Source organism: Ciconia boyciana, chromosome 1 (genome assembly GCF_034638445.1).
Source record: "Ciconia boyciana chromosome 1, ASM3463844v1, whole genome shotgun sequence".
In the NCBI taxonomy this organism is placed as follows: domain Eukaryota; kingdom Metazoa; phylum Chordata; class Aves; order Ciconiiformes; family Ciconiidae; genus Ciconia; species Ciconia boyciana.
Window position 1 is genome coordinate 160,061,792 of NC_132934.1, and position 24,885 is coordinate 160,086,676.

A 24,885-nucleotide genomic window follows, 5' to 3' on the forward strand; every position below is an offset into this window, starting at 1 on the left:
TTTCCTAATATCCAGTCTAAACCTCCCCTGGCGCAACTTGAGGCCATTTCCTCTCGTCCTGTCACTTGTTACCTGGGAGAAGAGACCGACTCCCACCTCTCTACAACCTCCTTTCAGGTAGTTGTAGAGAGCAATAACGTCTCCCCTCAGCCTCCTTTTCTCCAGACTAAACAACCCCAGTTCCCTCGGCCGCTCCTCATCAGACTTGTGCTCCAGACCCTTCACCAGCCTTGTTGCCCTTCTCTGGACACGCTCCAGCACCTCAATGTCTCTCTTGTAGTGAGGGGCCCAAAACTGAACACAGTATTCAAGGTGCGGCCTCACCAGTGCCGAGTACAGGGGCATGATCACTTCCCTAGTCCTGCTGGCCACACTATATTTGATACAAGCCAGGATGCCATTGGCTTTCTTGGCCACCTGGGCACACTACTGGCTCATATTAGTGCCTGTTGACCAGTACCCCCAGGTCCTTCTCTGCTGGGCAGCTTTCCAGCCACTCTTCCCCAAGCCTGTAGTGTTGTTGCGTATGGTTGTTGTGACCCAAGTGCAGGACCTTGCACTTAGCCTTGTTGAACCTCCTGCAATTGGCCCCAGCCCATCGATCCAGCCTGTCCAGGTCTCCCTGTAGAGCCTTCCTCCCCTCAAGCAGATCAACACTCCTGCACAACTTGGTGTCATCTGCAAACGTACTGAGGGTGCACTTGACCCCTTTGTCCAGATCATTGATAAAGATATTAAACAGAACCAGCCCCAGCACAGAGCCCTGGGGAACACCACTTGTGACTGGCCGCCAACTGGAGTAAACTCCATTCACCACCACTCTTTGGGCCCGGCCATCCAGCCAGTTCTTTACCCAGTGAAAGAGTAATTCATAATAATTGTTTGGATTATTGTTTGTTTGACTTTAAAGTAAGACTAAGCTTGGTACTCTAAATGTAGTATTTTCTTCAAATCCTTAACTTCTAAGGAATTTGTCTTCATTGACCTGTGGATTTAGGACACTGCAAAATAAGGTTTCTCGAAATAGGATTAGCGTTTAGGAAGACAGAGTTGAGGTGTATCTTCAATGTGCTGCTCATAAATTTAGGACCAGTCAATTCCACGCTGTAAAACAACTTTGTGTATGCATCCTTGCTCTAGAAATGCTTATACTTAAGTCTAGCAGTCTAAATGGAAGAGCCCTCATGGCTTGTTTAGGGTTTATATAGGTATTTCATTGAATCCCCTCAACTTTAATCCCCTCAGACTTAACATACTCCTAAAGAGGGACCATCTGAGCAACCCTTTTTGGTTTCTTATAGAAACACTATATTTTTCTAGCTTAGAAAAAACAGAAGCAAGTACTCTCTTTCTTTGGCATGCTTACAATTTTGTCCATCTGTTAGAGTGGCACAATGCCCACTCACAATATGGTGTACCAGTTTCAACCAGGCACAGGTGCCAGTGAAAGATTGGTTTCGTTTTCTGACACAAGATTTTTCTGGTGGGAAGCAGCACTGTATTAGGGGAATGTGCTTTGTTAGATTGATTACTTCTGTTGGCATCTGCGTATCTCATAATAATAATTAGCACTTATGCAGTGCTTTACATTTTCAAATCACTGTTAAAAAAAAAAAAAAAAAGATTGAATGCATTGCTGAATGACGGTCTTTTGTATCTATTTTTCCAGCCTAGTTTACTGAGATTTCTGCAGTTGGAGGGGCAGGGGGCTGTTCTGTGTATTGACCCAGGAACAAGCACAAGATAAAATGTTTCTTAATTGAAATTCTTTCTCTTTGAAGTTTAATCACTGATGAATTTTCATAATACTACAATTCTATATATGACTGTATCGACCTTTTGAGGCTGCAAAAGAAAACAAAGGAACAGAGATTATGGTTTTCAGGAGGAGATCTTGATCACAGAATCACAGAATGGTTGAGGTTAGAAGGCACCTCTGGAGGTCACCTGAGCTGACCTGCTCAAGCAGGATCACCTAGAGCCAGTTGTCCAGGACTGCATCCAGATGACTTCTGAATATATCCAAGGATGGAGGCTTCACAACCTCTCTGGGCCACCAGTGCCAGTGCTCACTCACCCTCTCTGTAAAAAAAGTGTTTCCTGATGTTCAGACAGCACCTCCTTTGTTTCAGTTTGTGCTCATTTTCTCTGGTCCTGTCACTGGGCACCACTGAGAAGACCCTGGCTCTGTCCTCTTTGCACCCTCCCTTCAGGTATTTATGTACGTTGACAAGATCCCCCGAGCCTTCTCTTCTCCAGGCTGAACAGTCCCAGCTCTCTCAGCCTTTCCTCATAGGAGACATGCTCCAGTCCCTTCATCATCTTACTGACCCTTCGTTGGGCTCACTGCAGTATGTCCATGGCTCTTGTGTAGCGGGGATTCCAGAACTGGACACAAGACTCCAGCTGTGGCCTCATCAGTGCAGAGTAGAGAAGAATCCTCTCCCTTGGCCTGCTGGCAATACTTTGCCTAATCCAGGCCAGGACACCATTAGCTCTCTTTCCGGCAAGGGCACATTGCTGACTCATGTTCAACTTGGTGTCCACTGGGACCCCCAGGTCCTTTTCTGCCAAGCTGCTTTCCAGCTTGGTGGCCCCCAGTATGTGCTATGCCTGGGCTTGTTCCTCTCCGGGTGCAGGATTTTGCAGTTCTCCTTGTGGAATTTGATGAGATTCCTGTCATCCTATTTCTCCAGCCTGTTGAGGTCCCTCTGGATGGCATTGTGACCCTCTGGCATATCAGCCACTCATCCCAGTTTTATGTCATCTGCAAACTTGCTGAGGGTGTGCTCTGCCCCATCATCCAGATCATTAATGAAGATGTTGAACAGCATTGGACACAGTATTGACCCCTGGGGTACACTGGTAGTTACTGGCCTCCAATTAGACTTAGAAAATTGCCACTGATCACCACCCTCTGGGCCTGGCCATTCAACCAGTTTTCAATTCACCTCACTGTCTGCACATCCAGCCTGTACATCAACAGCTTCTCTATGAGGATCTTACGAAAGTCCAGCCTTACTAAAGTCCAGGCCTTTGACACTGTCTCTCGTAAGATCCTCATTATGGGTCCCACTTTATTTCTCTTTTGCTGGGTGCTTTTACCATCTTTGAGAGTCCATACTTAAGCTTGGCTACACTTGACATGCTGAGGCATTCCTGGCATCTGAGACTTGGGATGTTCACAAGAAGACAAGTCTGTTTCTGCACAACTTTGAATGTGTGCCTATTGAATGGCATTCGATTATCAGGTTTTTTCACCAGACCATTTCTCCAGTTTGTCAATGGAATTCTGATGTCCGTCCCCTTAATATGCTTCCTGGCCATTGCAGCCTGGCAGCACCTCTGGACTTAATCAGCATATTCCTTATTCCATCATGCAAACTTTTAAAATTATCTATTAGAGCCAGATGAAGGAATGACCCAATCCAGAATGTATCTTTACATTTTTGACAATGAGCTAGACTCTTAGTGTAGTTTTCCAGCTGTTATTTGTACCCATTCTATAATAATTAGATGCAGCCCATATTTTTTCAGGCGTATTTCACACTGTCTCCAGTGGTATTCTCATGCCTTCGTGAAGGCAAGGTATAGGATGTTTATGGGTTTGCTTTCATTGGGAAGGTCCTTTCTTTTCCTGTCCAAGTCAGAAATTATACTTAGTTTAATATAAGTGGCTAAAATATGTCTTTAGCAAACAATTAATCATATCCTTTTACGTTTTAGAGGGTCACCTAGAAAATATTTTGTCTTAAGTGGGTTTTTTTCTGGGTAATTCTGACCAGTGAGCTTAGCTTTGTTTCTTTAGCTTATTCTTTCATATCTCTTCTCCTCTTTAAAAGTAGACATGTAGGTATTGTTTTGTTTTATTTCAAGCGTCTGGATTCTCATGTGTTTTTCTTGATTTCTCAGAGGTAACAGTTGAGATTACTCTGGGTTGTATAGGACCTGTTGGAGTAATTTAATCAATCGTATTTTAAAACAGATTAACTTCTGTAAATTCTGTGTCTTGTAGTTCACTGTTTTTGCTTTTGTTCTTGCTCCCTTTCTGCTGGTGTTGTGCTTGCCATCTGATTGCAGCTGACCTCTTTGTGAAAAAATGGAGCTAAAAGTCACAGAACACTTCTGTTTTCTTGGCATTGTCCATTTTCTTTCCCACTGAGTATTGGAATAACTCCTGCTGCTGCTCTTCTTACTAATATATCTATGGAATTGTGGGTTTTGTTCTTTACATACTTACCTTTTCTCATTTTGTGATATGACCTTTCTGAGTTCATTTCTGTACGAGTGTGCTGCTGGTGTACTTGTCCTTGATAATTTGACCTAGTTCCTTTTTCCTATTACTTCTTATGTTTCAAATCATCAAAGCATTTGTGAATCGCCAGCTGGTCTCTTACTATACATACTTCCCACTATCTTACATGTTAAGGTAGTTTGCATTTGTGTACTGAATACTGCTTGTCTGAGAAGTGCTTAGTTGTCCTGACTTCTTTCCACCAGAATTTGATTCTGGGAAGAAGAAACCTCTCAGCTGAAGAAAGTATACTTCAGTAAACTCAGGGAAGTCCGTTGGCTTTGTTCACTGTTCTCCCTTTTACACTTACTAAGAATGACTGATTGTCATTTTGTGAACACAGTCAATTACTTTGCCTTCCATCTTTGCATTCTCTCAGCTAGTTTATTTCTACATTAAAAAAAAACAAAAAACAAATCAAAACAACAACAACAACAAAAACCAAACAAACAAAAAAACCAAACCAAAAGTTAATTTCAAGAACTAGCTGAACAGTCTGTTGTATTGCAGAGTCTGAAGAGTTGAAGAGCTCCTTCAAGGGACGCATTTAGGACAGATTCCTTTTATTCTTAGCAATACTCTTAGAATGAATTTTGAAGCCCCTTTCTCCATGAATTACAACCCTCAGTTGTTCTTCTGTGTAACTGATGTGAGTTGGAGTTTCCTCATTGCCTTTTTTTTTTTTTCAGTTGCAATGTTTCTTTAATTTAGTCATTATGTATTTTGTATTTCCATGTTTTGTTTTGGTATTGTTGAGATGTGTATGACTTCTTTCCTTCAGAAGGCTTTCTTTTAACTTTATAACATCTGCACCTCTGATGTTAAGTCTTACCTCACCTGTGAGGACATAATTTGGAGTGAAGAAGGAACAAATGCCTACTAGGTATTGCAATGATGAATCTCAAACATCTTAATATTCACTCTGTTGAAGCTTTAAGTCTTAGGTAAGAAAGGAGTGCTAGAAGCAACTTCAAAACCTGTTTTTCCACATATTTTTATGAAAACTTCTGCTCTCTGCCACAAAAGTAGTCTGCTTCAAAATGAGAGGAGGCCAATGTCAGCAGATCCTCTTCACACTTGTTATGGTTTGTATCTGACTCAACAACATCTGAGCTAGTATACTAGTTTCTCTTTATAATCAGTGAAGAGAGCGAGCTACTTCTCTGAAAGGTGGACAACTGCATTTAATTAGGTAGCTTAATCCCTAAAGGTGTCCCCTTCTCTCAACCAGTTAGAAAGGAAGCCTAGTATACTAGCTTAGGTATAGGTGCCTACTTCTGGTGAAATTAATCTTAATTCTGCCATTTACTCTTTCCATATACCATCATTGAAGTTCTATTTAAGTACTGAGGGTCAAACCTGCATTAGCAGTAGGGAAGAACTGCTCTAGAGATCAAGGAAAGTAAGAAAAGGATTCAGTCAATGAATGCAGAGTTCAACTTTGTTTTTTCACGTGCCAGGTCAAAGATTGATTCTTGTGATGCCTGTAGAGCCCATGTTGCTTGAATCAAGAAACTGCCTCTGAATGAGCTGAGTGCTTCCCTCTGTTGCTTGCACCTGTGGAGTAGAGGTTCTGACAGATATGTTTTTATGTGAAGTACCCATGTACTGTGTGTGTGATAGTACCGTGCCTGAAGTAGGGCTTATTGTTACATTAATCTCAGAAACGCCTGCTTGTAGTACCCAAAATCAGCTACATGGTGCAGTCTTTAAAGACTCTTTCTTTGAGTAGAAGCCGTAGTTATCTTGATCTCTTAACCCCAGAGTTCCTCACCCTGCTGTAAAACTGCTTCCTGAGTGCAAGAACTAACTGCTTCTCTGCTCAGATGCTGAAATTTTTGAGCTCCATGGCATTCCATTGCAGTGCTAATGAAATGACATGAGGTACTTGCTAAATGCAGCAGCCCTGGCGAAGCAGCTCATTGTGCCTTTGTAGATTAGACTACAGTTAAAACAGTTTGCGTGTGTGACTCTTCATGTGCAACCATTAGAAAGAATTTCTTGTTCTTGTGGTAGCTTGGAAGAGAGTGGCCAGTAATGATAGAGCTCTAGCTAAGGATGATAAATGTGTCTAAATATTGGGAATTAACCTTTGCAGATGATGAATTGTGGAAACTATGTGAAGCTTCTGCCGTTCTAATTAGTCTGGCTAAAACGTCTAGCAAACAGGGAGATTTCTACTGTCTCTGAGAATAGAAAATGACTGCAATAAAGGGACAAATGCCAGCATATTGCAGGAGGTGCCCTATGCTTTTTAAGTCTGTGTATCCAGATCTTGACTGATAGAAAAGATTGTGAGATGAAATGCTATATGTTTTTAAAATTCTAATGTTTATTTAAATGTCTAACTTTACCTTCAGATGTATAAACCTAATGTTATGGCATGCTTTATTTTGACAGATAAGGAAGGACATAATTTTTCTGTATTCTGGGTGCTGGTGAGTGTTATCCTAGGTGCAATAGCCATGCTGTGCAAAGAACAAGGAATTACAATACTGGTAAGAATCCTCTTACTGACTGACTTTCGACCTCAGCATCTGTCAGGTGCAGTTGTAAAGCCTACAAAGATGAATCTTCTCCACAGCTAATAGCATGCACACCTTTTTGTTCTTTCCAGAAAACTAGTTAATGTTGACAAAAAGCAGTATTCTAGTAGATCTGTCTTGATTGTATCCCTATCAATCTGTTGGAATTCTTCATTTTATCTTTTTTAAGCAGGTTGCATATATCTGTTAATTTCTTCCAGAATTTAAAAGTTTTACAGTGTTAGTTTCAACGTGTATCTTGTTTGTTGGCCTAGTTTTTTAATGTAATTGTCAAGATAGTAGGCCTACAAACCTCATGGTGAAGGCTTACAAAGAAAGACATAACTGGAAGAGAGCACTTTTAAAAGCTCCACCTTCTTGCTTTTGTGACCAGTGTAATTAGAAGTAGGGCCACTGTTTATGCATTTCTAATACTGAATCTCTTCCTTCTGTCCCTTATTTAAGGATCTGTCTATGCAAACAGATATAGGTACTGTTCATGTTAATTGTGCTCTTGCTTTTTATTACTTCAGTGAAGACATTGTGTTTTGGGTGACCAAATCAGCCACCTGAAATGCTACATCTGTGATTTTTACCTTTTATAATAGCCATGTGCCTTTATAAATAAATCAAATTTGTAGCTTTAACTGACATAGATAAAGCAACAGAATCAGAAGAATTATTTGCAGGAAGGACCCTCTTGTCCTTGCTAGAAAAAAAGGGAGAAGAAATTACAGAAAAATTCTTGCTTTTAAAGCATTATTTTTGGATAGATGTTTGTAGAGTAATGTATTTTTCAAAGGTATCTGTAAGGAAAACATAAGGAATTCTCTTAAAACATGGTGTGATTATTTCCTTTAGTGGTATGAAGTAATTATTTGAGCCAGCAGACACAGAATTGTTATTGGATCTGGGATTTTTATTTGTTTGCTGTTGCACTGGTAGGACGATTATATTTATTGTTGTGCTGAGGGGCACAGGTCAGAGGAATGAGGGGATAAATCACAAATTAAAAAGATTGCTTGTAGGCTGAATGTATTTTTCAGCAGGATTCTTGCCTTCCTATCTCCATGCAAGTGAGCCAAAAGCCTTTTAACTGCCAGGTGGCCTTTCTACATGGAGCCACGCTACTCTCTAACCTATCTTCTGTCTTCTCCCTTTGACTGTTAGAAAGAGACTTATGGCATCCAGTGTCCTAACTCTTTGCCTCACCTGGAACTATTTTTACTGTCTTTTTTTCCATTTAGTCTTTAGAACATTGATGTAATTTCCAAAGTTGTTAGTATATAGACTAAATATTCAAGGATTGTCATGGTTGGTGATTGCTGAAACATTGAAGGGAAAATGTTAAAGTTGGATTTTGCTGGTCACCTCAACAGAATTACCCCTGGATATATTTTGGTTGCTTGCTTGGGCATAGTATGTGCAAGTGTAGTCCTGCAAAGCACTGAATATGCTTTAGTTTTATGTGTAGTGGCTGATGTCACATAGAACTTTAATTTTTTTTTTTTTTTTTTTTTTTTTCCCCAGCAACTTCCACTGTGTATATCGGTGTAATTGCAAGAAAAGCAAGCCTGATACCTGTGTTAAACCTTTCTGAGCCTTTGTTTGTGGCAACAATTTATGTACCCTTTAAAAATAGTATTTCTGAAACCTGACAGTTAAAAGATACATGCTGCACAGCAAAAAATAAGTAGAAGGCTTAAAGAAACTCCATCTTACTGACAGAAGCCTTACCTTTTGACCGCAGCATTTGCGCTGTGGAACATTTGGGAAAGAAGACGGAGAGCAGAATACTGTTGTGACCGTGCATATAGGGTCTAGCTTGCTGGTACATGGTATTCCCTGAAGGGTTATTCCATGTAGCAAGAGAATCCCCATTACAGTAACATGGTATTCTGAGCTCAGGTTCTCAATTTACCATTCTGCCATCATTACTACCAACGTATCTCTCTACTTGTTTGGGATCAGTATTAAGACGTACAATAACTCATGGTAGAAGTGGAATTTAAGATGTATTTTAAAAAAATATATTTGTGGTTAGCTGCTCCATCTTAAGCTCTTATTTTTCTTTTGGTTGCTTAGGGCTTGAATGCAGTGTTTGATGCACTGGTGATTAACAAGCTAAATGTTTTGGAACTTATTCAAAAGTTACTACATAAGGACAAGTCATTGGAGGTGAGTCCTCAGAGGTTTTGTTCATTCTGGCCATTCAGACAGTCATGTACTAAAAGACAAAGATACAACTTCTGACAGTTGTGTTGTTGTTGAGAATTAAAAAAAAATAAAGGTATTTTCAGTCAGCCTAGTAAGGCAATGTTCTATGACATCTTTGCAGCAACATGAGTAGTAATGGGATAGCATTAGAATTGCATTGGATGGTGAAATCCATTCCACACTTCTCTCAACAGTATGTTAAAAATATGGTGTGGAAGAGCTGACTGCTTGATGCAACAAGTTCTCCAGGGTCAGTGGCTATGCACCTGACAAGGTTGTTTAACACAGTTTGGTCAGAGTAAAGAGAGAGATATTTATTCAGATTCTCAAATAAGATAGTTAGACATTTGAAAAAGTTCATTAAAAAAATATTATGTCTACTTTGCCGATCCCACTAAAGTATTACACTGTGTTTTTTCAGAATACAAATTGCCAAACAGGAGACACTTCCTACTAGCTTGGGAGTTTAAAAGAAAAAATATATAAACACTGATAGTTGCTAAGGGTCAAATTTCTGCCTTTTGTTGATATCGCTTTATCTAGTATTGGCTCAAATGGAATCTGGCACCTAGTATTTGCACTGGCAAGCAAATCACAGAAACAATCAGTCTCAGGTGAATGATTGATAGCAGCCAAATAGACCAACAGCCTACTAGAACATCACTACTGTTCAATAGCTAAATCATTTGCCTCTCCCATCCAAGGTTCAGCAAGGCTGAAAGTCATTGTACTTTGCATTGCTCAGTGGTTTTACTGCAGAGAAGTCTTGCTCACGTTTCTGAGTAGCACAAGTGTTATGGGACTTTTAAACTCCTTCGCAAAGAGTGAAGTGAGGAGCTTCGGCGGGAAACTGGTAAAAGTGGAATCTCTAGAACTGAAACAGTAGATTTGACCAAGAATGGCTAAGTGGGGGGTACAGGAGCATTTCAGGCAGCAAATAGGAATCCTGGACAATTTTGTTGTATAATGAGAGTAATGTCAACTAGCATATGACAAGGAAAGAGTTTAGAGCTGTAGCGGACTAAAGCAGTCAGTTCAGAATTAAAGTGATGGAAATAAAAGGTAATAAGGAGGACCCTGGGAACTACTGACAAGTCAGCCTCACATCAGTGCCTTTGAAGATTAGGGAACAGACCCTCCTGGAAGTTATGTCAAAACATATGAAAGACAGGGAGGTGATTAGAGGCGGCCAACATGGCTTCACCAAGAGCAGATCGTGCCTGACTAATCTAGTGGCCTTCTACGATGGAGTGACGGCATCAGTGTACAAGAGAAGAGCTACTGATGTCATCTACCTGAATTTCTGTAAGGCCTTTGATATGGTCCCCCACAACATTCTTGCTGCTAAAATGGAGAGAAATGGTTTGGACTGATGGACTGTTAGATGGATAAGGAATTGGCTAGATGGCTCTATCCAAAGAATTACAGTCAAAAGCTCAATGTCCAAGTGGAAACCATAACGAGTGGTGTCCCTCAAGGGTCCATACTTGGACCAATACTATTTAATATCTTCATCAGTGACATAGATAGTGGAATTGAGTGCATACTCAGCAAATTTGCAGATGGCACCAAGCTGAGTGGTGCAGTTGATACTCTTGAGGGACGGGTTGCCATCCAGAGGGACCTTGGCAAGCTTGAGAAGTGGGCCCTTGTGAACCTCATAAAGGTCAACAAGGCCAAGTGCAGGGTCCTGCACCTGTGTCAGGGCAATCCCCAATATCAGTAGAGACTGGGGGATGAATGGATTGAGAGCAGCCCTGCAGAGAAGGACTTGGGGATACTTGTGGATGAAAAATTGGATATGAGCCTGCAATGTGTGCTTGCAGCCCAGAAAGTGAATTGTATCCTGGGCTGTATAAAAAAAGAGCATGGCCGGCAGGTCGAGGGCAGTGATTCTGCCCCTCTACTCCGCTCTGGTGAGACCCCACCTGGAGTACTGTGTTCAGCTCTGGGGTGGATGAAAAACATGGACCTGTTAGAGCAGGTCCCGAGGAGGGTGACGAGATGATCAGAGGGATGGAACACCTCTCCTGTGAAGAAAGGCTGAGAGAGTTGTGGGCCTGGAGAAGAGAAGGCTCTGGGGAGACCTCATTGTGGCCTTTCAGTATATAAAAGGGGCTTATAGGAAAGGTGGAGAGAGACTTTTTACCAGAGCCTGTAGTGACAGGACAAGGGGCGATGGTTTTAAACTGAAAGAGGGTAGATTTAGATTGGATATAAAGAATAAATTCTTCACTATGAGGGTGGTGAGGCACTGCAACAGGTTTCCCAGGGAAGTTGTGGATGCCCCATTATTAGAAGTGTTCAAGGTCAGGTTGGATGGGGCTTTGAGCAACCTGATCTAGTGAAAGCTGTCCCTGCCCGTAGCCAGGGGGGTTGCACTAGATGATCTTTGAAGGTCCCTTCCAACCCAAACCATTCTATGATTCTGTGAAATGTGTCAGAGTCAAACCTTTTTGGAGGATTACTCTTTAAGCATGAAGAACTCAAAGCATTATGCTTCCGTTTGGTGACTTTTAAACAGTTCTGTCTGAGTGAAGAAAACATCAAATGTGCCTTTTTTTTGTCCTCTTCTTTTAATAGAAGTAATTAATTTTAGCTCCTGCCACCTACAAAGATCTGTTCTGTTTTTTTCATGGAAGTGTATCTAAGATTGTTTTGTTTTGTTTTGTTGAAAGACAGGTCTTAAATTCTTACTTGCAGATTTTTTTTCTTCTCAATTGAGACAGGTTTCAGTTTCATGCCAGATTTCAGTTAACTCTAAATCAAAGATGATACAATAATACTTCTTCCACTTCTTAAATTCTGCCTACTAAGAGATTTTATGGTGGTTTGTGAAATCTGGCCTTTAAGAAGCTGCACTGTTAAATGAAATGAAGCCTGGGATGAGAGGTTTTGTGTAGTTACTCTATCATAAAGCAGTTATAAATCGTCACTATATGGTTTTCCTTCATAGCACAATTCTCTTCCAAAAACAGTTTTTAGGAATGGTTTTCCTGTAATCCTCATTGTAGTGATTTTGGTTACTGAGATGTGTAAATTGGAAGTAGTCATTTGAGCACAAAGGCTAACTTATGTAAAATCAACATTACAAACTTCTTTATCCTTAAGCATTCATCTAAATATTGTATAATGACTCCGTTGTCAATTACAACTATTAAAAACCCATCTGAATATTGCTTTAAACTTAACTTTGCTATCATTTTAGAGAATAAATATCTTCAGCCAGGGCACCATTGAAAATCTGTCTTTGTGCAGTAAGCCTACTGGGTTTTTTAATTATTGTTTTTAGTCTTCAGAAATAACTAATATTGATCTCCTAAATAATTATGGTGGCGCTTGCTAATCAGCGTATTGCAATAATAGGTAATAATAATCAGTGTGGTAGGTAAATAGGTAAAATAGGTAAAAATGATCAGCTCCCATGGAGGACGTAGAACTTATCAAGTATAACTATCAGGTAGGTTTTTAAAGGTAATAGAAGCATATCAGACTAAGGGAGGAAGGTAGGAATAAAGGAAAACTAATATTGGAGATCATGTGACCGTATTTTTTAGGATCCAGTCAACTCTTCCATGTAAAAATCCATAGTTTACTGACACTTTGATCTTCAGATGTGTAGAATGGAAAGGGAAGTGGCCCAAATGATCTCTCTTTTCAGAGAAACTCTTGTCTTCCATCTTCTGCTTCTCTAATGACTTGTTGAGGCAGTGTAGAATAATTTCAGCCATCAGGTTTCAGGCAGCTCTAAGGCAGCCCTTCATTTCCTATCTGAGTTACCATTTGCTAGCTGGGTAGGGTGTTGGAAGCTTGGATTTGCATCTCAAAGCTGTGTCAGGGATCTCATTATAGTTACTGATGATTCTGTTTCCAGTCTCTATTGGTGAAGCTTGAAGAACCTCTACAGTATACAGTAGTTTTCTTTTCATTTATGAAACTGATGTGTGCTTGAGAAAATGTGTTATACTTCATGGGGTAAAAAAATTGTAAAGTGTGTCAAATTTAGCTTCTATGACATCACTTCTCTATGTTTTATGTGAATTGCCTTTTTTAGACCCTAAAGTGTATATTATAAAATATGCAATGTCAATCAACTGAGGTAAGTAGATACAACACAATTTTTTTAGATCTTGGGTAATTTTAGCCTGACCAAAGTGATTTGGGTGCCTGTCACCTAATCTTTTGGATAAAAGCTTTTTAATCATGCTAGTGATGGTGAAAATTTTAATTCAGTTTCCCATTCCTCCCAGTTTCTAACTATGCAGTTTTGTTGTATGCAGTAATGTAATTTTACCTCTAAAGAGGTAAGTGGACAAAAACTTTCAGTGATGAGCGATCAACTAGATATAGCTATTTAAAACAAAGTTCACAAAGTAACCATCCTCCATTTTAAAAAGATAGATCCATTTAATGTGCTGTATACTAAAGGCTGTATTCTGCTCAAATTCCCTGTCAGAAATTGCTGTGTAAAATTACATCAGCTATAGAGTTACTGAGGATTTGTAAGAGAGAGTTCCTGAATAAAAAAGTTTTCTGATTGAGAAGGAAATGAAAATGTTTGCAAAAAAATATTTTGCAATTAGCCAATGAAAGCATAGTAAAGTTTGAGAGCTTTCTAGTAACTGCAAAAATAAGAAAAATGTCAGCTCTAATAGCAAAAATGCACAGGAGTAGCCTCTTCTTTCTGAGATGGTGGCGAAAAGGATGTGAATGTAGTGTGGAAGAGAACAAAATAATGCTTTTATATGAGAGGTTTTTTTCTCTTTCTTTCCTGTAGAATGCTGGGCTGTTAAGAAAGGGGCTGCTTTTCAGGATAACTCTTCTGATGTCTGGAGGGGCCAGTATACTTTATATACGCTGGAGGATTATGGGCACAGGGCCACCGGCTTTCACCGAAGTAGACAACCCAGCTTCATTTGCAGACAGTCTGTTTGTGAGAGTAAGTTATGAAGTTGATGTTTTCTGGCCAGCTCAGAACATTTGTCTTTGTCATCAAATTGAATTTTCTTTTCTGTGCTTCAAAGAAACAATAAAGTGGGCAGTCTTTACATTTCAAGATGTGTGATAAGTCACCTTCCCTTGTGCTGCTGTGATGATTTTCTGCAATCTCTTTAAAATAATATACCTTGTATAATCTTTGCATTCAGTTCAGCATACACCGCACACATTTAAGTGCATTTCTATTTACTCACTACTTTTCCCATGCATGCAAGGATTTAGCTTTTGCTGGGTTTCATCCCTTTTCCACGTACTGTGTTTGACTATTCATCTGTTCTTTCACAATTGAAGAAAATAGCATAAAGTTCTGGTCTGGTGCATTTGGAGTATGTCTTGGCTTTATACTTCTGACTGCATTAAGGCTCTTTCTGGAGATGGAGAATGAAGGGGGAAGACAGTGGGTGCTGTCTTTTGACATTTTCTCCTATTGTAGATTTTTTTTTTTTTTTTTTTACATGTGAATATTGGTTGGAGAGCACAGAATTGCATTTTCCTGCTCTGAATAGGAGAGCCACCTAGCTATGTTTAAAAAAAAATTAAAAATTAATTTCACAGCTGTAAAATAAATGGATATGTAACTAGTTGTAGTCTAACAGTATTTAAGGCCTCTTTATTGTATAAGATATATTTTGTGATAAGGGAAATTATAGCAGAGAGAAGAACTAAAGTTGCCCCCCCCGCCCCCCCCCCCCCCGAAGTTTAGTATCAAATAAATGTTTGTTTTCTTTTTGACTGACAGGCTATAAACTATAATTACTACTATTCGTTGAATGCATGGTTGCTGTTGTGTCCCTGGTGGCTGTGTTTTGATTGGTCAATGGGCTGCATACCCCTCATTAAATCCGTCAGCGACTGGAGGATAATTGCACTAGCAGCACTTTGGTTCTGCCTAATTGGTCTGATATGCCAAGCTCTGTGCTCTGAAGACAGCCATAAGAGAAGGTAAGAGACAGTGATGAATTTTAAATGCCCAGCCGACTTGAGTACAGTATTATTTTGTTAAATCCACTACTGATACTCTTAACAATTCAGTGGAACAAGTGTCTAGCAAATGCAGTTCGAATAAATATTTATAGCTGTCATGACAGTTTTATCCCAATTTGGGCCCATCACTGTACACTGACTAGTGGGAAACAGAGTTGGAAGAGGAGGTATGGATGGCTGCTTTATTTTTCTCCTGAAATGGCATTTTGAGATCCTTAACACTGTAGGTGGTAAAAAGTAATCTGTGTTCAGAACAGAGTACGAATTGATGTACGTTGTTGCCCCTACTTCTTGCAAGTCATCATCTCCTTTGGTCTTCTCCTAAAAATGAAAGAGAGAGGAGAGGTACCTTGAAAGGAGGTAGAAATGCTGTCCGTGGCCATACAATTAAAAAATAAAATGCTGACCCATAATATCTACTGAGGAAACTACTTGTACTTTACCCAAAGGAACTCAGAAAATTTATTATTAACTATTCTGTCTCACCAAGGGTTTCCATTTAACTTTTCAGGGTCTGTTCCCATGGATTTTATGTATAATTAATTTCTCAGTTCTTTAAAATTTTTCAACATCTCAATCACAACGAGGTCATTCTGTTGTTCAGAGTGCTGAATATTTTTTTTTTCTGTGGTATTCTGTAATTTCATCTCTTCCCCCTCATCCCCTCAAATGTTAACATCCCACCTGCCTTCCTTTCCTGTGTTCCCATACTCATTTGCCCAGTTAAAATAATTTTGAAGAGGGATGGAATTCTTGCTACAAGTGATGTCATACTTTCTAGTAAAAACATACACACTAAGCCTATATTGCTGCACAGTTTTTTAGTAAAAAGTAAAGACAAAAAGTATAGTGAAGGCCTAGGACTCTTGGGAAAGAGAAAAGAGTAAGAGGACACATCTACATTACAGTATAGAGATTTATTTGTAAAAATTAGAGTAGAAAACTACCATGCCTGTGGCCTTTATAACAAACAAATCTGACACAGATCTGGGATTCATATTCCCTTATGTCAGCTCTGTAAAAGTAAGGTACCTAGTCTCAGTTGTCTAAGCTCTGTATAGTCCATAGGTACCTGCTGAGGATTACTCATCCTAACACAGATACCTAAAACAAGGAAGGCAAACTGCCCTTAAGAAGTGCCTCTCTCTGCTGACTGTAGAAAAAGTGTAGATTACTAACTTTCAGGTTAGTCATTAAGCACAATGGATTCTACTATTGATGTATTTGTTAGGAAAGAAAACGTCCTCTCAGTAGGATGTGTACCTAAGTTTCTTCTTTAACAGTGAGCTATATTTTTTGCCCTGTTACTGACTTACTAGTTCCAAAAATAGACAGGTAGCTTTTACCATTACTTTTCCTGCCTGTGTGTTTTAAATAGGTATTATGTATTAATGTGTAATGGGGCTATTTTCTGGCCTGGAAGCATGAACGTTGCTTTTCTGGGAATTATAGCTAGGATTTTAAAAGTGCCTGATGGAATGAAGTGTCAAAACCTCACTGAAACTTAATCTGATTTTGTTATGTAGCTCTCAAAGGCTGCTTTTGAATGCCCTGTTCCATACGCACATCCTTCTACAGTGTTTAAATAAAGCTTATATGTTAAGTGGAAAAGGTACTTTTGTTAAGATTTGTGGTTAATTTGAGAATCTGTTTCTTGTTTGCAGAATTCTTACACTGGGACTTGGATTTCTTATTATCCCTTTTCTTCCTGCAAGTAACCTGTTCTTCCGAGTAGGATTTGTTGTTGCAGAGAGAGTCATCTACCTCCCCAGTATTGGATATTGTATTCTGTTTACATATGGATTTAGTCTCTTGAGTAAGCAAGCCAAGAAAAAGGTACCATCAAAACAGTCAGTAAAGTTGATGATGAAGTGCTTCAATCGAATGGTTTGTTTCTTAATTTGTCTCTCTTTCCTTAAGAAAATTCTTGCTGTGGCAGTACTTGGAATCCTGTTGATAAATGTTATGCGCTGTGCACTCCGCAGCAGTCAGTGGAGGTCAGAAGAACAGCTTTTTCGGAGTGCACTGTCTGTGTGCCCTCTGAATGCAAAAGTAAGTCGCTCATGTAGACTTTTAATTATTTTTTTTTAAAGTGTTTTGAAATTCAGGATAGAGGAGGTTATGTGTAGTTAATATATTGTGGTACAGTGTTATTCACAGTGTTGCTTGGTGCAAGAATATGACATTGACATGTCAGACACCTAAATTACAGTGGTAGCATAGTCAAAATACCAGACAGTGCAAATTACAATATTGTAATTCAGAACTTGGGGGTGGGAGTGGGGAGCAGAGGAAGAAGGGGGAATACACTTCAGGAAAGGCATCCAGTCAAATTGGATGTACTGCTAATGAAATCTACTAAAACAATTGTGCGTATAATTGCAAGTTATTACAACAAAATATTGAAAAGAAAGAAAGTAAGTTGTAGCAATGTGTTCACCTGAATAATGCCTATGCTATGTTTTTAGAACCCTTCTTGGGTACCTTCCAGTGGTATATATAGCCAACACAGCTAAGGGACAAAGCAGCATATCATCAGTGTAATCGCAGAATGTGGGGGTAAAATCGTTGCTCCCACTTCTGCTCTTTTACAGTGGCTGAATGGGCTAGAGTCTTCAGACATGGGCACTGAGGAAAATTGCAATATTCCCTGCAAGGCTTAGTGAGGGAACAAGTAAGAAGGTGGGACTGGATAGGATGTTCCACTGAGCTGAACACCAGTGTTTGGCATAGTAGACTGAATCTAGCCTGCCAATAGAGGTGACCTCCACAGCAGTGCTTTTTAGCTGAGAGTGTGATCTGTTGGAGCATACCACAGAGCTCTGATGTTGTCTGAATTTTAGCAGAGACTCTCTTTGAAGAGGCTAGGAATAGGAATGTGCAGCTTGTCAATAAAAATACGCTGATGTTTTAAAAGATGAGATTTCTGTAATCTAGAGCAGTATCTAGACAATACAGATCAAGAGACAGAGTTTAAAAAGGAACCTGTGAATGCTCAACTTTGCAAAGAGAATGATAAACTTAGCATCTGCTGGAGTACAATATGCAGCAGTGAGCTCTAAAAAACATTTATGGCCAATATTTACAACATGGTGGTGTCTTTCAATAATCTCAGATTTCAATACATAGTTGTTGTGTTTGTACACAACTGTTGTATTTTATTGTGTGGCAGTGGTAGGCAACCATCTTCTTTTTAATGATGACCTCAGTATATCTTGTCTTCTGGATGACAAGCGCATACTATAAATGGAGCAAATGCAATCTGTTTCTTTGTGTGTAACTCCATCCATCTGCCGTGGTAAGAGTGCTTTAGACAGATCCACGGTCTCTTTGCCTGTGCTCCAAGCTCCTTGGACGCAAGCCATGTCTGGCTGGGAAGCTGTGTAGCTGTGTTCGCACAGTGCTGTGCTTGAGCCGATAAGCTGCGTGCAAGCTACTGAACTAATGCAGCTGGTTCAAAGCCAATGAGTGTACAGGGAAAATGAGCTTGTGTTTGTCAACATTGGGCCGTGTAGACATGCCTGAGCTGTATTGCTGCTAGTGACAGCTTGCGCAAATGGAAAGCGTGGTGATGTGAACAGGGAGGGTTTCGTAGGCTCACATTCCAGTTTTACTGAAGGAGTAACTTCGAAATCACAGTGGTAGGGAACTTTTCTAGGCAACGGCATTAGAGAGTCCATGTGTGAGAGCCAATTTCTTTTTTTTCTTTATGGACTCAGCTATATTTATTCAGTTTTGACAAAGGTAAATGTAAAAATTGGAACTAGGTTCTGTTCTGATCTTCTGTTGTTGTCTTGAAATTGCAGACTTCCTTTAAAAATGACTCCACAGGACTTTCAGTGGCCCATTTATTTCAGTGGGAGGCTGATGCAGACCAAAAGGTGGAATGCAGATAATAGCTTTTTCTTGTTGTTCTTGGAACATCTTTAAGATGTGTAATGTGGTCATGCTTTACTTCCCTTATGTAGCGGGGTCCCAGAATCTCCAGGTGTCTCCCAACTAGCAATAAAAGCTGCAGCTCCTAGTTCATGTTTTTGTTGTACAGTTCTTTTCAATTCCATATTGTCTGTGTGTGAGCAGCATAGAGTAAACTTACCTTAATTCGAAGTAACAAGTAGTTACAGCAGTGCCTTCTCAAATTTCAAGACTCATCTTCTTTAAACATCTCTTTAGATAGAGGTGTGGAAACTGCATTAAATCAGATTGTCTGGCATAGTAGAGAATCTACCCCCTCGAGTGATGGATGCATCTGGCTCAAGAGGGTGAAATTTAGGATCAACTTTGATAAATGTGGCCCAGTGTTTTTAAAATTTATTGTAAATAATCAGTTACCATAATGAAGTTACAAAGTTTTTGACTTTTTTTTTTTTAAGTTCACAGTACAGATTTTTAAATGTTTTAAATATTTAAATTTTATTTTAAATGTTATTTATTTTAACTATTTAAAATATTTTAAATCTTTATGTATGTTTGTTTGTTTGTTTTTTTAAAGAGAGAGAAAGCAGCATGTTACAGACCTTGATTAAACATGTCCAGGAGTATGTCACACATTTGAACTTGCATGGTCCTGCACTTAAGTTGGTTTCAAAGGTTGTTAGACTGAAACAGTATAAATTTTGAATACATTTGGCAGTATTTTTCTTAGCTGAACAGAAAGTGCCTGTATATTGATTCCATTTCCTCTTACCACCTTTTTTCATACTGTATCGATTGACTTAATTCCTGAAGCTCAGTGATGATATACACTAGTGTGAGTTAGAACCAGGCCTGTGTTGTTTCTACTAAAGCAAATTTTGTGAACAGATGTGGATACTGTTTTCTCCTGATATGTTGATTATATGTTGCAGGTAGTTTATAAATTTGGAATATTTCAGTGTGACTGGCTTAAAAGGCTCACTGGATCCAATTTGGCATCTTTTCATTTGATGTCATTACGTAGCAAGTTAATCCTGGAGTGCTTTGTTGAAGTACTGGAATATCAAATTACAGCATAAACAGGCTAAAAAGCATAACTACTGTTTCACCATATCAGACTACTGGCTTGGATTTATCTCCTTAGCTTTAGACATCCACATCTGAGTCAGCCAGGCTCCCTTTATAACTGGGGAGGAGAAGCTGTTCCTTTTAACATGTGGTTCCTCATCACCTTGGACTAAATGACTGACACAGGCCAGAAGGACTGCACCCTATTTCTGTGTGTTTCTCTTCACTGATGATAAAAGAAGTCCTGACAACTAGAGCAGATGTGGATACATAAGGTTATGTGAGATTTTGCCCTTGCCCTACAGGTGTTTGCTATTTCTAGACACCGCTGTATTGCTTCTCACCTTCTGAGGTCATTACACATTGTTTCTTTTAATTTTAAAGATTATTCCCAAAAATGCTCATCTTACTGCCTTTTTTTGCCATGTGATAAGTTACTGTTGGAAGTGCCAAGTTATTTTTTCTCGGCTTTTAGCAAAGCCATGGCAGTCTTTAAGAATCCAGAGATGGTTTTTATTTCTGGATGACTTCCTCTAATTGATTAGCTAAATAAAATTTGCAATTGCATTGTTAAATACATGGGAAATAGCCACCATTTTTCTTTTCCTAGATTTGAAATAACTGAATTTAAATTATTTTAAATTGTTAATGCTCTGTACATAATCTGTACATTCTCCTTGCTACCCGTTTTCCTTACAGGATAGAAATTAACAAACATAATTTTTTAAAAAGCATTTCAGTAGCAACTTTTCTGCAATAATAAGCAAGGAAGTTAGGATACTCGCAACAGAATGTGTTATGAACCAGTCTGCCTTGACATATTAACAGTAGTAACTTTGTACTTGATGCTTTATGCAAACTGTAATTATTATAGATACAAGTTTGTCAAAGACAAGCTATGCTAATACTGAAAATGTACAACAGAGTTTGTGAGATTACTTTCTATACTTTCTTAAAAGGTCTTGTAAAACCTCTTTGTGACAGAACAAGATTTACTGCTGTTTAAGGATTTATGAAACTGATCTAGAAAGCATTTCCTTTAGATATTGAGAATTCTTTTCTACACTATATATTAAAAGGGGATTATCATCTGCAGAATTTACCGTAAGTGCTGTGGGCTATGTTTATAGGGGCTATCTGCAGTGTTTTGCCACATAGATACCATTTTAGATGTCAATTTTTTTGTATACAAGCACAGTCATGCAGAAGAACCTTTAGACAACATTTGCTGCACAAACGAAATGTGAAGATCAAAAAGGCTTTGTTTTATTAGTACTTAGAAAACAGAATTTCAGTAGGAGAGGAAAGAGAAGAGTGTTTGATGAAAGAAGCTGGCATTGAACAGAAGCATCTGCATGTTTCTGTAGAAATTTTGACATCTGTGCTTTGCTTCCATCCTTCTCAGCAAATGTTCATATTTGCTGAAAAGGTGATTATAAGCAGCTAGGAAGAGAGAATAAAATAGTTGATAATAGTAGTGTTCCAACTGAGGGGGTATACCTCCTAGAAGATGATACTACATTTCAATTTCTTCCTACGCTGCTTTGAGGAATAAAAAGCAAAAAATCGGTTTGAGAGTAATTTTGGTTTTGTACAGGGAAATACAATTCTTTTCTCTCTTCCTCATTTAAATGTGTGTGCTCCTTTAAACACTTAAATAAGAGTTCAAGCACTGTGTGTGTCTAACACGGAATAATATGCAGTGCTTTTGCTTTTTTATACTGGCTTCTTAGGCCGATTGAGGTATTGCGAACAGACATACACATAGAGACAATTCTTTGGCTAGGCTGTGGTGCCATGTGTTAACTTCAAACAACACATGCCTGTTGAGATCAACTAGATTCTATCCTAGGGTATCTTTACCTAATTGCCCTGATTTCGGAGAACACTGTGTTGTTATGCATCCCTGAGAAACGCTCCTTTTAGAGCTGTTACTGTAAAGTAATTACCTGTTTAAGATTGATAAAGGAGCCTGTGGACATAATGTAGTATGTCATTTCCAGTTAATATCTATCTTTATACGAAATGCTATGTCTGCTCTTAAATGTTTAATCAGGAAAGGAAAATTCTCTCTCCCAGGTTGGCACGAACAGTATCTGTCAAAGGCAAAAGAACCACGTCTAGAGATGAAATTTAAAACGTCACACTTGGCCCCTCATTTTTAAAGGCCAGATGCTTCCCTCGCATTGGTATGTAGAAAGTACTTGCGTCCCCCATGTTGTGCAGATAGGGGTCATAGGAGAAGTCAAGGAGAGTTACAGCCTTGTGCTTAGCAGAGGGCAGACAGTTATTGTAGGCCTGGTTTGGGGGAGTGGAGCTAAAGGCTGATCTTGGCATCTCTGTCATGGCCAGTGAAGAGAGAGACAAGTATGTGCCTGGAAACCCTTTGCTGACTCTGTTCTTAAGAGCAGGATGTTACTGCGTATTATAATCCATTGTAAAGCTGGTCTTGTCATTGAATATTTGTGGTAGGCTGAGGGGTTCTTTTGGTACGTTTGTTTTAGTTTTTCTTTCCTTCCTTTCTTCTCTGTCACCACCATATTAAGAGGAACTAAGGCTACAATTTCACTTGAAGAGAAATTAGGAAACCAACATACAACAAGGAACTCTTCATTTTCAGGAGTACTGTATAGAAATATCGTTTCCTTTCACACTGAAGCTATTTCTGAGGACAGAGAAATACACCATCAAAAATGCTAACAGTTTATTTAAATAGTTTTTTTAGCAGTTTTAATAGGCTATAGTACATCTTTTTAGTTCAGTTGACAAAATGCACATGTACACTTAATATTTCATTTGATGTTTTGACTTGAGAGAATTGATATCTCTCAGGTTTCTGCAGTCTGCACAATTCTGTTTACATGAGAAAATTTTTTTTCTGCTGCTGCTTTTGAGATAGAAGTGGATATTAAGACATTCCATGTTTTTAAAAACTGAGAAAAATGGAATTGGACAATGAAATGCTGACTGTTTCCTAACATAAGACAGCTGACGTGAAAGACTGACTGGTTGGTGTATATGAAGTTTTTTCTCATATGCTCTGTCCCCAGTCTTTAATCAAATTTCTTCTTTCAGTAATGCTTATGACTTTTGTAAAACTTCTTCAAGAAAGAAATTGAATCAGATTACATTAATCTTGTTTGCTGATGGTGAAATGTGAAGTCAGGTATTTTAAGAGCTAATATACATTATTGAGTGAAATCTTTCCTTATTTTTTCTGTTTTGCCACAATTTATCTTTTATCTGGAAAGACAGCAAAGTTTAATAACCTAATTTTCTCTGAATAAATTTTGAGTCTAAACTTCAGCATATATAATCAGAGCAATCTAGTTTGGTAAGAATGTTATCATAGTGTGCTGAGAAATTTCTGGAAGAGTTATACAAATACTGTTCAGTCCTAAGAAACATCTTTCAGGGTGTATCATTTTACTTTAATGACTCCTGGCAAACAATGCTATTCTGTTTTGGTTTTGGTTGGTTGGTTTGGGGTTTTTTTTGACATCATCAGATGATCTTTATGAATGGCTGTGTCTTGATATAAATGTGCCATTCCATTGGTTCTTTGGCATGGACCTTGTTGTATTTTTATGAATGTACAAAAGAAGTGCCTGGATCTTCTTTTTTTTTTCTTGGAAGCTGTGCTAGAACTGCTTTTATGGGATGCTGAATTTGTGTGCTATTTTACATCTTACAGCCTGAGGAGCTGCTTCTGTGTAAGCTTAGTAAGCTTTATAGCATCTTTGCTGTCTGTAAAACCAGTGAAACTACTTTCTCACTCATTCTAGAAAGCATGGAAAATGTTCTTAACTTTATTTGTTGACGGTATGTTACTGCATAGTCACAGTCACACAGAGATGGAATTCAACAATTAAATACCATAACAATTAGGTTTAAAAATAATTGTTTGTGCTGGATCAATAGGTCCCAGGTATTGTGCCAAATACAATTAGGATTTTTCCTTTGATGGACACATGAGATAAAATCCTTTTCTGAATGTACAAGATGAATTCGAGTTACCTAAATGCATTACAAACCTATCTTTTTGTACTTCAATCTGAAGTAATTCCTGCATAGTGTTTTTGAAAATATTTAAATTAGATTTTCAAAGTATGGAAGAAATTACAATGTGTGCTTGTTTTAGATGAAGTATATACAATTTGATTTCAAATAGTAAGGTAATTTAAATAATGAGTTCTCATCTAGTTACTGAGAAGTCTGTTTTCAGGAGTCAGTACTCACAGTACTTTTCTGTTATTTCTAAACTTGAGTCTTCCCTTTGACCAGGTAATGTAGTCTTCTGAGATTTGTCTTAAAGTAGGATTTGAGATGTCTTCTGACTCAAATTTGTCCTGAAATATATTTATTCCTATCTAGTCCTTGCGATAAGTTCAGATGATGCATCTTCTTCCCTGTAGCTGTATCTCAAAGCTCTAGATCCTTCCTTCATTCTCTGCTTTGTAAGAGGCAAGGTCTCCAACATGTTGCCATACACATTATTTTTACTTCAGAAATGCTATTTGATGCATTTTTATCCCAAGACAAATAATTGTGTGTGTGTGTGTGTTATTTTTTATTTGTTTTTGAAATACAGAGCTTAGTTTTTCTGTTAATGTTGAGTTTCTTCTAGTTTATGCTATAGCGAAAGCAAAGTTTAATCAACACTTTTGATGTAATGTTTCTTCTGCTATGGTGGATTTGATTGAGTCACACTTCCTCTTACTCATCTGTCAAATAAATGAAATTAAGAGCAGGAGGTCTCAATATAGAGAGTCTTGTGGAAGGCGTGGTGACCTCATTTATAAAAATCAGGAAGTGAATAATCTTTCTTAAACAGCTGGAACAGGTAAGCTGATTAATTAATTTATTCCTCAGATTTTGTCTTGC

At 38.6% G+C, this 24,885-nt stretch overlaps 1 protein-coding gene across 4 annotated transcripts in view; it reads left to right on the top strand.

Annotated features, from left to right (window-relative positions):
* TMTC4 (transmembrane O-mannosyltransferase targeting cadherins 4) overlaps positions 1-24,885 on the top strand; it is a 61,515-nt gene that overhangs the window by 21,552 nt on the left and 15,078 nt on the right. For 3 of the 4 annotated variants that reach the window (XM_072849936.1, XM_072849934.1, XM_072849935.1), the window contains 6 exons: positions 6,695-6,792; positions 8,905-8,997; positions 13,814-13,975; positions 14,774-14,976; positions 16,683-16,854; positions 16,939-17,070. In XM_072849936.1, coding sequence (XP_072706037.1) covers positions 6,695-6,792; positions 8,905-8,997; positions 13,814-13,975; positions 14,774-14,976; positions 16,683-16,854; positions 16,939-17,070 — 860 coding nt within the window. The remainder of the gene's footprint in view (positions 1-6,694; positions 6,793-8,904; positions 8,998-13,813; positions 13,976-14,773; positions 14,977-16,682; positions 16,855-16,938; positions 17,071-24,885) is intronic. The other variant, XM_072849937.1, reaches the window with a different exon arrangement.